This window comes from Bradysia coprophila, unplaced genomic scaffold, assembly GCF_014529535.1.
Source record: "Bradysia coprophila strain Holo2 unplaced genomic scaffold, BU_Bcop_v1 contig_232, whole genome shotgun sequence".
NCBI lineage: Eukaryota > Metazoa > Arthropoda > Insecta > Diptera > Sciaridae > Bradysia > Bradysia coprophila.
Genome location: NW_023503493.1, coordinates 11,072,612 through 11,090,104, shown reverse-complemented (window position 1 = coordinate 11,090,104; position 17,493 = coordinate 11,072,612). Strand labels below are relative to the sequence as shown.

Genomic DNA, 17,493 nt, shown 5'->3' with positions numbered 1-17,493 from the left:
CTGTACGGTTGAATAAGTTTCCTTAGGTATACAAAGACAATTGCTAAAATAAAAAAAAAATCCTCCCCGGCGGGGAATCGAACCCCGGTCTCCCGCGTGACAGGCGGGGATACTTACCACTATACTACCGAGGACATGAAAATGTTCGCGTACAAAATCAACTTTCTGCCAAAACGCAGAAACTAAAGGAATAAGAATAAAAAAAAACATTGCATCGGCCGGGAATCGAACCCGGGCCGCCCGCGTGGCAGGCGAGCATTCTACCACTGAACCACCGATGCTTGTGATCTTCACCTTCGACGTGAAAATCGATTAAAAGCAGCCAAACAAAATCAATGAATTTTTGGTGACGATTCAACCAGTCTTCGTCATTGGTTGCCGTGCGGTGTTATTTGTACAGACGTGCAGATATACAAACTATGGGTTATTGTATAGAGAATAGATCTATGAATGTTGAGGACACGCGTATATATGCGATACGATACGATCATTTCCGATAAACCGTGTTGCAATAATGAAAATGAAAAATAGTTTCAAGTGTAGATTCCACACTGTAGAATCTCCATCAGGTCATTCGTTATTGTTTGTGATAAACTTGAAACACCTAAATGAAACTATTAGAAATATATGTTTCTCGTTTACGAAGTAGTTACGCCCTGCAACCACGGAATCTGCTAAGAAAATTAAGTTAACTGATGGCTGAGGCAACCAAGATAAACTCAATTGATATTTTCCTGCTTATTTGACCATCCAAATTTTGTTAATTTTCTACACGAAATCTAGCAGTATGCATAACAGGTTAACCAATAAGTTGTTGAGTCTGATTTTTTGAGAATTACTAGAGCAATAAAATGCTCTAATGAAATTAATGTCTTTAATGTTCTCCAGTTTTGTTACTGATGTATGACCACTGAGCCCTTAAAAAATTGCACAGCTCCAACTAGAAAATGAATGTAAAAACAGAATGAGTGCTGCTCACCCCTCAAGCCCTTAAGTGCTTTCAATATTTTCCCTTGTTCCACTAATTGTTTCCCGAAGACGTCCAGAAAGGAAGACTTGTCTGAATGTAGGTGGTAATTAAGGGAGATAGTATAACTTCTGAGGGCGTGCCTGATAAGCCAAATTTTTGAATTATCAACTTGTCAGGCCCAGCCAGTCAACGAAAACTTTTATTTTTCAATTCCACTCTTCATTTTGACTTCAATTTGTATTTTTTACGATGTACGGTTGCTGTGGACTCAAGGACTCAAAGGTAAAGTCGAAGAACTGAGGTTTTATAACTGATAGAATTATTACCGTCATAAAACAGTTTGGCATAGGTTTCACATTGTGGCCTTATGATTGTGGATCACCAGACGTTGACCGTATCTCAAAAAATCGATTATATAAAAGCAGGGTCCGTTCTCGAAGTAACAGAAAGTCCACAAGTGTCCGTGTCCACAGACAAGTTGGAAGAGAAATACAAAGATTTTTGTTTTTTGTTGTTTATTCAGGACAAATGACACGTTACATTCATACCTAAGATTAATGATTCAAAAGGTAAAATTAAAAAGAAAACGACAAATTCTTTAATTTGCGGCACAACATTCTCAAATTGTCCGCAATTTACCCATAATAATTTCGTCACTCCTTTGTACGCACTTCCACACAGCAACAACAACAAAACGAAAAACTATTACGTTCTAAGACTGCGGACTGTCCGTGCCAGAACCACCACTGTCCTTAGCAGCCACCGAATTTACATTATTTAAATTAGCTTTCTTAACACCTTTCGACAGTTGGGCCACTTCCTTCAACAAACCAGCCACCTTCTTATTGAGCACATCGATTTTGGTTTCGTAATACTTTTCCGCATCCTTCATCTTCGTTCGCAGCTCATTTTCGCTAATGAAATTCTGACTCTTCAGTTCAGTGATGTGCTTGTCCTTGCTCAACAATTCACGATCCTTCATCTGCAGCCTCTTCTGCAAGCTGGCAATTTGTTCTTTTAATTGAATCGCAATAACGTGTTCGGAACTATCAACAGTGCCAGCATTTTTGGCCACCTTTTCGGGTATCTCTGGCAACGGAGGCTTCGAAATGTCGGGGCGTTGCTTCTTGTGGGCGGATTCCTTTGCTGGTGGCTTATCGGTGCTGGGCCGTTTTTTGGTCATTCGGCTAGACGTCACCTGACGGGCTTTAGCTAACGCACGCTTGTAGGATAGGGTACACAGCCAGCATAGCAATTTACCGTCGATCTGGAATGCATAAGGAAATCGATTAGATTTTCAAATTTTAGGTGAAGGGGGTAAGTTTGCCTAATTTTACAGTAAGGCAACGTAAGAATTTAGGCCAATGAAAAATTGTAACAGCGTATGAACTGGGCCTGTTTAGGCACAAAAAAATCAAATCATCTCAACGCAGATCTCTTATTTGGTTCATGAAATCTTGTTGAAGAAAGTATATCAAAATACATTCCCTCCGAGCAAAGAAGTTTCAAGATGATTTTTTGCGCGCAGAGAGTGCGTATTTTTATTTACTTTCTTCTATAAAATTGTTCTACAAGGTCCTATGAACCAAATAACAGATCTGCTTCGAGATAATTCGATTTTTATTTGCCTGAACAAGCCTAGATGGATAGTAAAACGCATAGAATCGCAATTTCATAAGAATTTACCACCTTATAGGAGTCACAACTCCATGGCAGTTATAACTACATGAGATATACGGTTCCATGGGAGCTACAGCACCATGAGCAACTACTGCACCATAAAGACTTCAACTACATCTGAGAATATTATAACGAACTCCGTCAGCATATTGCTTCTTGAGAATCTGACGCAAAACATTTACTTCAATATTTGTACCGATAAATATCCACAATTTTCTTTGATTTCGGTTGAACGAACTTTCGTAAAGATTTATCCTAGTTGCACAATTCGAAAATCATAATTACAGGAGTTATATATACTCTATGGTATAGGCTTAGGTTGCTATAAATTTTAGTCATTGATGTTAACGGTACAGGGGTAATGATAAATGAATTAATCGCACTCGAGTGCGTTGCACAATATTATTCAATTATTATTATCGCTTTTGGTCAATGGTCATTTCCATTGGCGTTACTTATAGAACTAAATTTTTGTTAAATACATTTTGCTTCGTTAAATTAAGTCTACATCGAAATTGTTCATTTTGACCAAAATATAACTTTTATCTCGTTAGTTTGGCATGAATGAACTGAACCAGTTAACTTTTAGTATTCATTTAATATGCATTGTCAAACAACAAATCACATTGACGTCGCAGATATGTAAAATATGCATAGAATGAAGTGATAAGAGTTATATTCTGGTCTGTTTAATGAGATTTAAATGTGTCAGTATGTAAAATCCATTACATAACTCAGAATGAAAATAAAAAGTCTTGTGTTTATTGACCTAGGCTTTGCCTCGGATCAACAGAATTCTCATAAAAACTCGTCTTTGCGTAGCAAACTCGACAGTTAATCGATTGTAAATCAAAACAAATAATTTTACTCAGAACTTTCGCGTCTAGTACATTTCGTTCGATAAGAATATTGTACGGACGTTTTCTCTTAAACTAGAATCTGAAGTTAACATACTTTGTGCCGAAATTGATAAAAAAAGAAAAAAAAATTGGACGACAAACTATCTTTTGGTATGAATGATTATAAAAAAACTCGACGAAGATTATAATATGCATTCAGTCATTTGATTGAATGAAGTCTGAATCATTTTTGACGCAGAGACAGAGCATATAACAAGACTCATTAATATAATTTCAAAAAAAGCCCGATGCTTCCTGTGGATATTGGAGACTATTCTCAGGCGCCTGCAAACAGTGGCTCAGAGAGACCATTCGCAGGGGTGTCAATAACATATCCCTTTATCTACTCAGACCAAAAAAATTGATAAAATCGAGAATTTTAGACATAATGCGCAGTAGGTTCATAAGATTGTTTGCATGACTTACAAATTACTTTTTATGTCCAAGAAAGGACTTTTACATCTAGATTCTGTGCAATTAACAATTAAATACAAATTTCACAATTGCTTCGTAGTTATCAACTCCATTACTAGACTGTCTAATTCAAGGATCTAGTACAACAGATCTGTCTGACACCTCGAGTTGTTCTTCAAAATTCTGTTATTTACATCTTAAATTTTGCCAATTTAAATTTTAAGATCCGACAATTTCAAGTCAATATTTTCTTCATTCAACATTAAAACTCCGTGCGTATCATAATGTGATAACGCGTGTCGTAACGCATTTCGCAACGAATGTGGATTGTGGAATGTATCGAATTACAATCGCTAAACCGAACTGGTGTGCATACGTTATTTTGCACCAGCTGGTCCCATTTGGAATTGTATGTGACCAGCTGGTGCAAAATAACGTATGCACGCACATCAGTTCGGTTTAGCGATTGTATATCGATTGAAACTGTTGGATCTTTCGATTCAATCTATGTTAAATTTACGTAAAATTCTATCAATTTGATTTGATTTGTTGTGTTGCTACTAATTAGATTCATAACATTCGTATCTATGTAAGCTTATGTCAAACGCACACTATTTATCTCGTTTACAGTAATTCTTTTACATTATTTGTCAATAAAAAATCAAATCAAACGCTTCAACAACGAAAAATTTTAAATTGAATTTAGCTTCGGCAAGTAGAGCTAATTTTTGTTATTGAACTGAGAGCTGAGTTGAACTTTTTATGTTCCACACCCTCTTCAAAGTTGTCAAATTCACTTATGCGGTGAATGGAGTGGAAAGAACAAAAACATAGATTGCGTTCACTGTAATCACTTCCTCTTCACTTATTACAAAGTCATCCTTCTTAATAGTAGACTACGAACTTGCTTGGAAATTTGAGGTTTTGACTAGTGTGACGTCTGTGTGATCCACTAGTCAAAACGACAATCTCCAAGCAAATGCTGAGACGATTTGACTCTTTCATGGTCTCAGTTCAGATTTTTTTAACCAAAGAATTTCTTAAACGATCTACATTAGACCTATAGGAACTTAAAATTTAGAAAAACGAATTGAATTTAGCATTTAAGGTAATATTGTATTGATTGAAACTATTGTGTTCAAATCAGAAGTCTTCATATTTCGATATTTGGGGTAGAATACAAATCTCAGTCCTCAAATCATTGAAAATTTTGATCTTCGTACGAGATTCTAATCTAGATAACTGTTTACTGGAAAGTTAATCGTAAAATTTATTTGGTAAATGTTGAGCAGGACAATCTACTTTTAAACGGAGAAGGAAATGCCACTACCGGGATTAATGTAAAAATATTGGAATTTTTGAAAATCTAACTCGAAATCTGTGGAATTAAATTGGATCTTCGTGGAATTGGAATTTGTGGAATGTGATTGGGGGCAGTGGTAATTTCTGACACAGCAAAATGTTATTGCATCAACTTTAATTTGGAGATTGTGAGATTGATATGACCATGAAGGTTCTTTATTGGGAGATAGGAGTTTTCGAAAAAAAAAAAATTCAATCGACTTAAAACATTATTGCGGTATACATCAAAAATGCACCGAGCAGAAACGGGTAAATATTTTACAGAAACAAAATGTATTATCAACAAACATCAGGCTCTTACAAGCGTCGGCCGTCGGCTTGAAATATTTTTTTTTTTTTTCGCCGAACAGGGTTCACTTGCCAAAGTGGTCAATATTATTGCAATGATCAGAAACTGCATTTTTCTGACCGCTCAGGTTTTATATACTACTGTTTTATGCCTACATTTCGGAGAGATTCAATTTTTTCAATAAAATGTGTAAAAAAATCGGTGCATTTTAGACGCATACCATGGACAGGGCTAATTTTAAGGGAATTAATTCCCTAAAATTCCTCATTTTTTTGTCATTTTGTTGACATATTTACTTCCACATATTGAAAAACTTCTGGATTTTTTAGCTGTTTCTGACCATGTGTAAGCCAGTCAAACAATTTTGATTGATCATTCTCAAGATTCAAGAAAAAATATTTTTTTTTAATTTTCGGGAATTATAAGGATTTTAGGGAATTTGACCGTAGAGCAATTTTTTGCTTAAACTACAGTCGACGTCAGTAAAATTTAGACAATAATTTGCTACAAGTGTTTGGTAACTGATCCACTCATACAAACAAAACTGTTCATCTGGCTTTATACGGTTTTACCACTGCCATTGGAGTGCGTGTAACTATTTCTTAAAAACACGTATCAGCACTTTTGCTTGTATGAGTGACCAGCTGACAAACAGCTAAAACGAATTCATGTCTAAATTACACTGGCGTCAACTGTAGCGTCGATTAAAAATAACTTGGGGAAAATTCTATCTACCCATTGCGTAAATTAATGTTTTCGAATACAATCCAAGCAGATGTAACTTAAGTCTATGTCTTTAAATTATTTACAGAAATTTCATTTCGTTTTGTTTCTTTTAATTCGAAAATTGAGGATTCGCATCGAAATTAAATGAGCAGCAAATTCTGGCTCGTTTCTTAAACATTATAAATTGGTACAATCTAATGCCTGCTGAGAGGTCTGCAGCATGTACTAAGCTTCTTAACTAATGACAATGATTTATTTTCGGTAACTAAAATTAACAAACACAAAATTTCCTCTATTTCGTTACGTTTTAGATTGAATTAGAATTGCTTAACATTAGATTCTTGTTTTATAATTAACATCGTTCATTAATCTTTCACAGACGGCAAGCCCATCAACAGTATGTTATTATCGAATCCTTTTATTTGTTTCGATCAAAATATATTTCCAATAAATTGGTGCAGAATCTGGTACTTCATTAGATTTGACTTATCGTTACTGTAGATAACAGATTGCCGTCCGCAAAAGGATTAAATTATTTTCGCGAACTTATGAGCTTGTGGATATTTATCGGAGATAATTTCCAATAACTTTTTCTAATTTTGGAAATTTTATTTTATTTTCTGTGGTCGATCACACACATAAAGGATCGTTGATCGAGTGCATAGACAACTTTTTTTTTGCTGATCAAGCACGAACCTTTTTACTTTCATCGTGCCGAAAAGCACATCTCTGTTTACACTGATCGCAGTTCACCGCTGGCCCGTATTTGAACTCCGAGTTTGTGCACCTGTTTTTAGGTAAATGTTTTGCGTCATGAACATGGCCGGAGTATAAATTCTTTTATCGATTTTTTTTTTGGTTTTGATAATTTGAACAAAACACATTTTGGTTGGTTAGAAAGCAGTATTGAACGTAGCGTATTAAACGATTTAGCAACGTAACCGATTTTACCCGAAGTGGTCGAGCGAGAGGGAAATTGTTTGGTATAAAGCTGTGCAGACCTAGGCAGCACTACAAACACACAATGTATGAAAGTCTTGCGATTGATTAACGGATTTCGAATTTCACATCTATTTAAGTTCTGGTTAACCTGAAACCTGTTATTGACCTGAACATGAATGTTCAATTTCCAATTTAAACCTGACATGAACCTGAAATGGATCGACCCGAATCTGATCTGATTCCTTCGGAAAATCACACAAAATTTTGGGTTACCCGAACCCAAACTGATCTGACTCGAAAATTTAAGGTTCAGTTATGGTTCGACTTGAACCGGAACACTTGAAGATTCAGGTTCAGTTCTAATACAGGTTTCGGGTTAACCTGAATAAACAGGTTAAAAACGTTCGGAACGTTTGGTTTAGCACCATAGCTGGAATGTATGTACTTATGGATGTGCTGCTGACAGTTAATGTTGGCAGGAAAATATGTCATCAGACGTCGTTACCTCTTTACTAAAACCTGTTCATTACGACTGAAAATCAAGCCAAGCGAACGGTAGATGACGAAACCATCAAAATTTAGAACAAAACGTTCACCTCTAGCTCACTGAAGTGAATAATCTTTAAGCCAGCACTATGACACAGGCAAAGACTCTAGCTTTTATTATAGCAAATCGGAAAGTAATGGAATATAATTGAAAGATCGGCCTTAATTTGAGGTTCGACATGTCGCGACATAATATGTAAATAAGAATTTTTTTGCTAGCAGGTTGTGCAGGGTAGTTAGGAAGGGCGTCCACAGTAAAGTAATATTTTCTTAGATCCAATTGTCGTAATTGTCGTAATTTCACTTTCTGGGTTCTGTCACAACCAATGATTTTCACATCGAAAGCTTTTACAATTCATTTAAAATAGGAGAAACTTCCCATCGGGTCTCGCATCCTCGTGTCTCTTACTGTTCAATACTGCTTTCCCAAACTGTTTTAATGGCAATAAAAAAGAGCAATGGTACGAACCTTTGACACTTTGACCCAATAAATGCGGCAATAATGTTGCAACATTCACACGCTGACGGTTTGCCATGTTGTTTAACATTCTGGTCACATTTTTTACATATTGCTGAAGTGTTGCCTTTGCTACTCATTATTTTTTGTTTGCCGAATTTTGCAATCACAAACAACAATAAGGGGGAAAAAGGGATGTTAAACGAATTATAGTTTGATTAGTCATCGTGGTATACATTGTCGTATAATTGTGTTGTATAATTTTGAAAAAAAAAGTGTAAAAAAATTAGGAAAATTATCCTCACCTTGTTTGCTGGAATTCAGATCGGCAGTAGGTGCATTTCACGATCGGAAAGGTTCCACGGCATTCCTGTTGAAGAGAAATAAACTGTCAGACTATATTCATAATACACGTGATGTATAGCCGAGACTGTTAGTGAAATAATTGAGAGCTGCTACCAAAGTGAACTCAAAAACGACCCTCAAAAATGTTCGAGCTCGGGCCTATTCTAAATCTAAGATTTTCCAGGAAAAAATCCTACTTCCAACCGGTACAGAAGCTCAAATTTCGTCGCAATACTTCTTTAAACTGGCCACTGTCCCACTGTAAATACGGCGGAATAATGAAACTCGACCAAGATTGTGGAATCTTGCATGCTATATCGATATGTTTCACCTTTCCGAAGTAATCCACCGGCTGAGTCGAAAGTAACCTACAGACTGCGTTCAATAGTAGATTTTGTACCTCTGTTCAAATTGCTCATTTTGACGATTTCAAAGTTGTGTACCGAGCCAAAGGTGTGGTATATAATCCAAATCGTTAAAATAGTCAAAGGGATAAATACGAGATTATCGTTCTAGGCAGATGAAATTGGTAAACGATCTAATAAAGTTATATACTTGTGGCACGTACTTAACACCTAGTGTAAGTATAACATACGCATATTAGATTAAGCCAAACGTGTATGAATCACGTGATATATGTTCACACCACACACAACGAAATTTTGTACGTACCGTTCCTACAACATCCTTTCATCGTTTGACATAGTTTTCAGAGTGCACTGGAGTGCATTCGCTAGATCAGTAAGTCCGAAATAACCTCCAAAAAAATAATTTTGTGATAACGAATTTAGGATACCAATGAGAAATGAATATTGCGAAGGATTATTGGAAAGAATTATCACATCGGATCCATCCACAAAGGAGGTTCACAAGAAAGGATACGTACTTTATAGATGGTCGATTTTTTTTCAACAAGTTTTAATAAGTCAACGAAACGATCCATTTCCATCAACAAAACCAAAAATTGTTCGTACAGTGTATGAACTGTATGGGATTGTCTACGGCTTTGTCTTCGGGTGGGAGCACTACCTTCCAAAAGTAATCAAATAACAGCAAAGAAGCCATGACGGTTCATTTTTGTGCAAATGAACAAAAATTTAGATCATGATGTGTTCTTCATTTTTATATGTTTGCATAAAAAGGAGCCCAACTGCGTGGTAAAAATATTATAAAGAATTCATCGGCCAAAAATACGTCACTAAGTTGTATTACAGTAACGCAAGCTACGATTAATTCGTTGAAGCTGTAAGTCAAGTGCTTCTTATAGTGCAGTAATGGCCAGTTCATCTCGCCTATGCATATGCGACATATGCGGGCATGAACTGGCCATAATGAGAGGTATGTAGAGCGTTTGGAAAAACGCTTAGCAGATTGGAGATTGTGATTATGCTGTATTTGTATGTATAGACATATCTAATGTCGATCGGCCACCAATAAACAGATTCTTGGGACAAGCCAAATATTGTGCAACTAACCGAAGTTTCATCGGCGTTGAGTATTTTTACGAAGGCAATCTTTTTTCGATACACACTTCTTGGCCCGCGTAAAAAATCTGCTGAATTTCTCTGATTTCGTATGTTATTTCAAGTGGAAAATGAGAGAAATCAAAAAGAACAGCCTAGATACGAAAGCGGGGTTTTTGATGTGTGCAAAAGAGTACTGTTAAATTAGCCTAACCTAATATCAGCCCTGAGAGTATTCGACCCAAGTCTTCCAACGAGACCATTGGGATCGATGTCCAACTCGTTATATGAAAATTGCACCGGTACTAAAAAATGACGATTTTTCGAAGTTTCGATCAGGCACACATGGTATGTAGAAAAGTTCTGCGACTGGCTTTGGAGGTTTGACACCAGGACTTATTATGTATTACAGCAGCCTTCAAAAAATTGGATTTAAAAATATAAGGATGGACCGTTTCCGATAGCGAAGTTAAACCGTTCCCGAGCCCTAACAGAATTGCTGTACAAATACAGTAATTCATGCTACTAGACGAATAATTCGTTTTAAAAATGCTTAAAAACCCCAACCATTACACTAATCGTAGTGTAAGAACATGGGGCTTCAGCAAAAATATCGATTATGGCGCTCAACAATATTCCCATTATTTACTACGCTTTAAGTGACGTAACTGAGATCGAAATTATCGAGGCTGTCACATTTGTGACGGCACATAAATGCCGCACATCCGGAGGTCAAATATCAGCGGAAAACTGAACCAGAAATTCACTGGAAGCAGTGTGACAAACGAACAATTACTTTGTTCATTAGGTTGTTTTACTTCGGACATTTAGCACAGTTTTAGCTGTGGTACGCTATTGTTTTAATGTCAAGTTAGTACAGTTGATCAGATTTGTACAACTATCGCATTTTGCTAAAAATGTATTTTCCGCGCAAATGTCGATTTTATATAAACATTATTGTTGATATTCGACCAGTTAATGTTTACGCATCAACATATACGAAAGTGGGACGTCACAGTTATCGTTACACAACTATGTAGTTCTAGTTCCGGTAATTTTCTGATTCATATATCATTGTTAACCTAGGCTAACCCACACTATTACCATGTACCTTGGTCCTAACTTCACTAATGAATCACTGAGACATTAGATGTACAAGGTGCTGGCGAATTTTATTTACCTTCATTCATTGACTAACTGATGGTAGTAATGAAATGGAAACGCTTGAAGTGCGTTGGATGAATCAAGGCAGCTCTCAGCGGACACTATCTGATTTTGGGCTTAATACTTTTGACAAAAATGTGTATGCGGTTGCTAGAGAGCTGCTTTGGATGAACTAATACTAAATATGTAGACGACAGTGTGAAAGTTTTGGCTTTTCTTTGTTGGTGGTAAAGTGAGTGAAACTGAACAAAAGCCAAACAATTTCGACCACTGTTTAACTGTCCACTCGGAGAGAACGTTTTCATCTCGATAATTCCGATGGAGCCTTATACAGAATTAATGGCTGCAACGGCACAACTGGCAGCAATTTCCTCGCAAAAATTAAGGAACTCGAGAGTATTGTCTTCGAGGCAATTCGATTAGAAGAAAACAAATTCATGGATTTATCTTAAGGTCAATGCCTTGAAGTGAATACCGAAAAATGATGTCGGATTGCAACAAAGAGAAAAAAAGCAAGATACGTGGCCTAGCCTTCGCCTTTGTAATTCATTGACATTGACATTGAATTTACACAAATACCATTGATAGTTGGTTGATGGTATTTGTCGAAGGTTACTTTTGAAACAACACTAGGAAACATAGGATGTAAATGATGCTAAACAATGAAATTGTCTCGTAAGCTGTTTTTAGCATTCAATTTTTCGGATTATTTAATTGCGCTTCACATTACAATCATTTACCTTGCACAGCTGCTGTCCCGTAGACAATTCTTCGAACGGATGTCTGGAGAAACATTTCGAGCAAGCAAAAAGAACTGCACTCATTTTAATTCGGGAGGTCGGAGAACGTATTCTTGAATATTAATTGAAATTTGAAGAATATTATTTGCGACGCGATTTTAATAATGGCGATTCTGTTTATGTCGTTTATGCAAAAATGGCGAATGTCTTGAGCATTTTTGCTGACAGATTCCCAGCCGCTTAGACCCAGTCAATTTATTTTTTGTTTTTTGTTGAGTTCCATTGTGTAAAATACGAAATCGCTAAGTTGCCTAAAATCTACCGTCCAGATGCGTATCACTGTTAATGCTGAGGGCCCAAACAACGAGAAAAATTCTGAAATTTGTTTCACCATTTTCAAAACCAAAACAAAGTGACAGTTTCAAAGAGGAAAAACTCTTGTTTGAGGCGAAGCCGAGGTCAATATACACACTAAAACGACACTTTCATTTGTGTATCTGTTTTGGACGATTGTTTTTAGGCAATTTCACGAGTTGTGACATTTCAGTTTTATCCCGAGTTTTGTAATGCTACATGCGTCAAAAACCGTACATGTTTCAAGAACTACTTTCGACGCCCTCAGCATGTAAAATCCAGTACATAACTCGGGATAAAAAGAGGAAAAGTCTCGTTTTCGTGTGTTTGCTGACCTGGGATCAACACACGAAAACTCTACTTTCCATCTTTTTATCCCTAGTCACACTAGGCACAACATGCACGTATGAAGAACGTTGTGTACAGTGAACACTGTTCACCTCTGGGAGAAATAGGAAATTCCAACTCGAGCGAAATTACACACCAAAAACCTCGCCCTTGATGAAATTGTCCCTTCTGCAAACAAATAACTATTCTTCAATTCACACTGTTCGCGCAGAAAAACGTTCAATTTCGTGGAATTGAACGCGTCCAATCTCAACATTTACGATTTTTTATGCGCTCCGTATGTGTTTATCATGCATCGAAGAGAGGTGTAAATATATCTTATCAGAAAATGTGTGAGAGGGAGAGATTAACAGGCATGACAGTTCCATGACTTCTTGAATATTTATTTTTCTTTAAATTTATAAATAATTCTTGAAGCAACAACATGCTTGTTTGACTAATTAAGAGTCAATCAAACAAATCTGCTGATAACGTTTAATCTATTTACACTTTACACACACCAGCTCAGCTGTACACTTAATTACACGTCTAAGACAATTGTGTTGAATGAATTGTTGATTTTTTTATGATTTGAAATTTTGCTTAGTTTAATTTTTTTTTGTAACCATATATCCTCACTTGTCATGAGTCTTTTGAACAGTTTATATCGACGAGTAGGCAACAATTTTCCGACGAATTGTTCGTCATTAATTAAAAGTGTTCGTTACATTGGTAAAAATCATAAAATCATGAGTGATAAATCATATCGTGTGCTGTCGATACAAAGTCATGTCGTACATGGCTATGTGGGAAACAAAAGTGCTACATTTCCACTACAAGTAAGTTCTCATAAATTTCTCCTTACATCTACATGTCTTGTGTCTTGAGCTGATCAAGTGGATTGTAGTTATTGAGATTCATATCTAAGTCAAACTAAGAAAAAAAATACAAAAAATTGATGGCCTTCAATTCAATCAGTTCAATAATAACCGATTAGTATCACTATAAGGCTCACACTATTCAACCTACATAAATCAATGCTTTTGCGGTGAACATATGGACTATATGCGAACTGTTGGAGCTTCTTGGTATCAAGGATTCTGGATCGTGAAAATGAATGATCCAGATAATTATTTCGAAGTGAAACACCAAATTATTGGTGAAGGTCGTTCGACAATTTTTAATTGAAAACGTATTTAGTCTTTCGCTTTCATTGTGCTAAACGAATCCAAGGTTCTTAGTGAGTTTCTCATTTTAGCTGTCGTCTATTGAGTCTTTTCGTGGTGATGTACGTTCAATTCGTACAATAGCAGGAAAATTCATTCAGTGCCACGGCCTAATATTTGTGAAATTTAACGAAATTTGAGAGACTTACCGAAATTTCACGAAATTATGTGAAATTTAACGAATCTTTGGAAAATTTCACGAAATTTGTGAAATTTTGAAAAATCATAATTTCATCAAGTTCATAAATTTCACAAATAACAGTTTTACATTCAGTGAATCAATCCAATTGGTGAATATTCCCTTTAAGTAGGTAGGATATAGCATAAGTGAGCCAGGTCCGCAGGGAGTCCGTGCACTTACAGAACGCTTTAGTTTAGCGATAAGAAAAATTAGGGTTCGAAGATATGTTCAAGCAAGTGAAGCGTTCTAGTAAGGAACCCCAATTGATCGACTACCATGCGATTCTCAATCCGTTCGAAGACATTATATAGCTAAACCAACCTAACACAAAAAAAATATTTTTCTTTCCATCCGAAAGGTCCTCGGGTTCGAAGTGGATGCAATAAATTCGGTACAATTCTCGAACCACACCGGCTACAAGTTCATCAAAGGACAGGTGCTGGACGAGAAACAATTGGGTAATTTCTAGCTTCCGTTTTAATGTTCTCCTTCAAGGGTGTGTATTTACTTGACACATCGATTTCTATATAATGCAGACGATGTATTCGCCGGCCTCGTACAAAACAATTTACTGGACAATTACACCCATCTACTCACTGGTTACATTGGAAACGATCAATTTCTGAGAAAAATCGCCGATATCGTTCGGAAACTGCGGGAAGTGAATCCGAATATCGTGTACGGTAAGGCAGACTTTTTAGAATGACCATTCCACGATCAAATCTTCCTAATTCGCCAATTAATTTTCGCCTATAGTCTGTGACCCGGTAATGGGCGACAATGGTGAAATGTACGTGCCGAAGACACTTCTGCCAATCTATCGTGATGAAATCATTCCATTGGCCGACATATGCACCCCGAACCAGTACGAAATGGAACTGTTAACCGGACATGAAAATATCAAAACCAAAGAGGACACGCTGAAATCGTTGAATTGGTTTCATGAACGGGGTGTGAACACGGTAGCTTTGTCGTCGACCAGTTTGGGAACGCCCGATCAATTACTTGCGTTTTTAAGTCATCAAACGAAAGGTATGCTATCTCGGTTATTTGTGGCTGAAATGACGCATCACAATCATCCGTCTATCTAGATAAGCAACGGCAACTGTTTTCGCTATCAATTCCGAAACAAGGCAATGGAATCAATTTCACCGGCACTGGTGATTTGTTCGCGTCGCTATTTTTAGCTCATAGCAGCTTATCGGCCAATTTACAAGTAGCATTCGAGAATACAATTGCATCGCTTCAGGCTGTCATTTCGAACACTATTGCAGCAATGCCAAGTGGTGAGGATTTTTTTTTTAATGAGTACAAGCGAAGTGTTTTATCGTTTCTTAAAAGCATTGCGAATTGAGGTCACATGGTAACAGGGAAACATTTGACTGCACCAGGAGAAACCATATCTGGTCTAATAATTGAGGATTTAGGATTCTTTGGAATCTTTGGGTTCTAGGTTTTTGAAAGTTGAATTGGCTGGGTTCTTATCGAGTGCTGACTTGCTTTGTCCTTATGTGTAATCGAAATCGTAGGTGACAGGGCATATAATTCAGAGCTTTATTACTGAAAATTACCGAAATTTGCCGAAAATTACCGAAATTTACCAAAAATCCTTTTCGGTTAGTTTTGGTTAATTTATGTTCTGTCTAACGTATTTAGGAGGGAGCTTGTGAAATAAGGCTCACAGAAAGTCAAATCAACCGAACAAAATTGTCGATGAGTTGAGTATATTCAAGATGTGTCAGGAAGAAGTCCTTCCAGAGACGTTTTTAAGAGTCATATCGCCAAGACTTTAGTCGATTGGGGAACAAGCGGTCTCCGATCTTAATGGCTGATAGCTCGTTGGATTCGTCTTTCAATTCTAGCAAACACGAATCTTTCACTTTCGAAAAAAAATCTTTGAAAAGCGTTCAAAAGTAAAGACATGTCAGAGGAGTGTACCGAAAACAGTTTTTCGGCAAAACCTCAAGAAAAAATTATTTAAAATTATTGTAATGTTGTACGAATGTCGGCCTTGGAAAGACCTACAGCTAGCGTATACGCACTGCTTGGTGCGAGCAGATCCACGAGAGTTTTGACTAAAAATATAGCAGATGTACAGAGAGTCAGCCTTCCCTGCAGCATCAATGTAGCAAGTCGGGTTTCAATCCCTGCAGCAAGTCGGGTTTCAGGAACCTGAACCCGTTGAAAACATCTCAACCTTTGAACATTTTTGACCTGACCCGAATTGGAGAATTTGTGCGAACAATTCAGGCAACCTGAAAGAATTACCTTGAATGGAACCAAGTTCAGTTCAGGTCAAGTCAGATACTTTTTTAGAATTCATTAGTTGTGGGTTAAAAATCAGATGAAGAACGTTGGAAAACCCAGATACTAAATTTTCTTTAACTGTACAGCATCTCTTGCACTTTGCACTGAAACACATTTTTACCTTACAGATCTCGTCCGAGCCGGCAAAATCGAATCGAGGCATCGGGAATTAAAACTGGTACAAAGCAAAAACGATATCGAAAGGCCACAGGTGACGTTGGTGGCGAAACCGGAACATTAGTGATCAATTGTGTTGGTGTGATACGATGTGTTCATACCGTGTACAGTACAACTAACATTCTGTAAAAACGGAAACCACAAAACTACTTTTTAAGTATTATCGCTCGTTGTTGATGTCATTGAAACCAAAAAAAAAAAAACGAAGAGAATGTCTTAATGTGGCTGGACAATAAAATTGTTATTTTATCATTGCTGGTGTATGCATACTTTGTACCCCCAAGAAACTATTAATAAACGACTCTTGTGTGGTGCTTAGCAAATTGTTTAATTTATCTTTTGGTTACGCTGACAATGACCCAATGAATCAAGCATATGCCAGACATCGTCACGGACTGAAGCATTTTTCCAACACGATGTAGCGGTGTTTGTGTAATATCTAACGTAGTGGCGATTAGTCCACTCTACTCACGGGTTCTTTTTCAGTTCATTCACGATTTCTCTGTAAGAACGAGAATTTCATAACAATTTTTCGATGCCTTTGGACGGGGATAACTTACTTAAACAATTTGCGTCATGACACGACTTTTTCTACAGTATGGACAGTGGTCATCATTTGCCTCACAAACCATGGATGAAGTCGTCAGCATTGGAGATGGTATCGACAGTGTAGGAGATAGCAGACCTCGTTACCACTATGTTTTTCGTTCTTTAGTTGCTTTATGGCGACAGATGAGCCCTTAGAAGTTCTCCGGCGTAGTCAAATTTTCTTAATTTCCTGTCACAACCTTGGACAGCGACGGCTAACGGCTTCCGTAGTATCGTTGGGCTCCTGGTGGACTACTCTCTACTATCCATTGTCAAACTTGTTTGGTCGCTGCTGTCCAAGAGATTCCGAAACCGAAAACCATATACTGATTTTCG

The 17,493-nt window shown here is 37.0% G+C and overlaps 2 protein-coding genes and 2 non-coding genes across 4 annotated transcripts; 1 reads left to right on the top strand and 3 right to left on the bottom strand.

The window, feature by feature from the left end:
- Positions 1-62: 62 nt before the first annotated feature.
- Positions 63-134, bottom strand: Trnad-guc. Its single transcript has one exon. It is a non-coding gene; the product is annotated as a tRNA-Asp (tRNA).
- A 76-nt stretch (positions 135-210) lies between these two features.
- Positions 211-281, bottom strand: Trnag-gcc. Its single transcript has one exon. It is a non-coding gene; the product is annotated as a tRNA-Gly (tRNA).
- Positions 282-1,474: 1,193 nt separating this feature from the next.
- LOC119076587 (protein FAM76A) lies at positions 1,475-12,211 on the bottom strand. Its single transcript, XM_037183426.1, has 5 exons — positions 11,998-12,211; positions 8,591-8,655; positions 8,298-8,417; positions 7,037-7,127; positions 1,475-2,237 (listed from the first exon to the last, which is right to left on the bottom strand). The coding sequence occupies exons 1-5, from the start codon at positions 12,079-12,081 to the stop codon at positions 1,683-1,685; spliced, it is 915 nt and encodes a 304-aa protein (XP_037039321.1). The 5' UTR covers positions 12,082-12,211; the 3' UTR covers positions 1,475-1,682.
- An 831-nt stretch (positions 12,212-13,042) lies between these two features.
- Positions 13,043-16,887, top strand: LOC119076586 (pyridoxal kinase). Its single transcript, XM_037183425.1, has 6 exons — positions 13,043-13,517; positions 14,444-14,543; positions 14,622-14,768; positions 14,842-15,117; positions 15,177-15,371; positions 16,521-16,887. The coding sequence occupies exons 1-6, from the start codon at positions 13,323-13,325 to the stop codon at positions 16,631-16,633; spliced, it is 1,026 nt and encodes a 341-aa protein (XP_037039320.1). The 5' UTR covers positions 13,043-13,322; the 3' UTR covers positions 16,634-16,887.
- Positions 16,888-17,493: the final 606 nt, after the last annotated feature.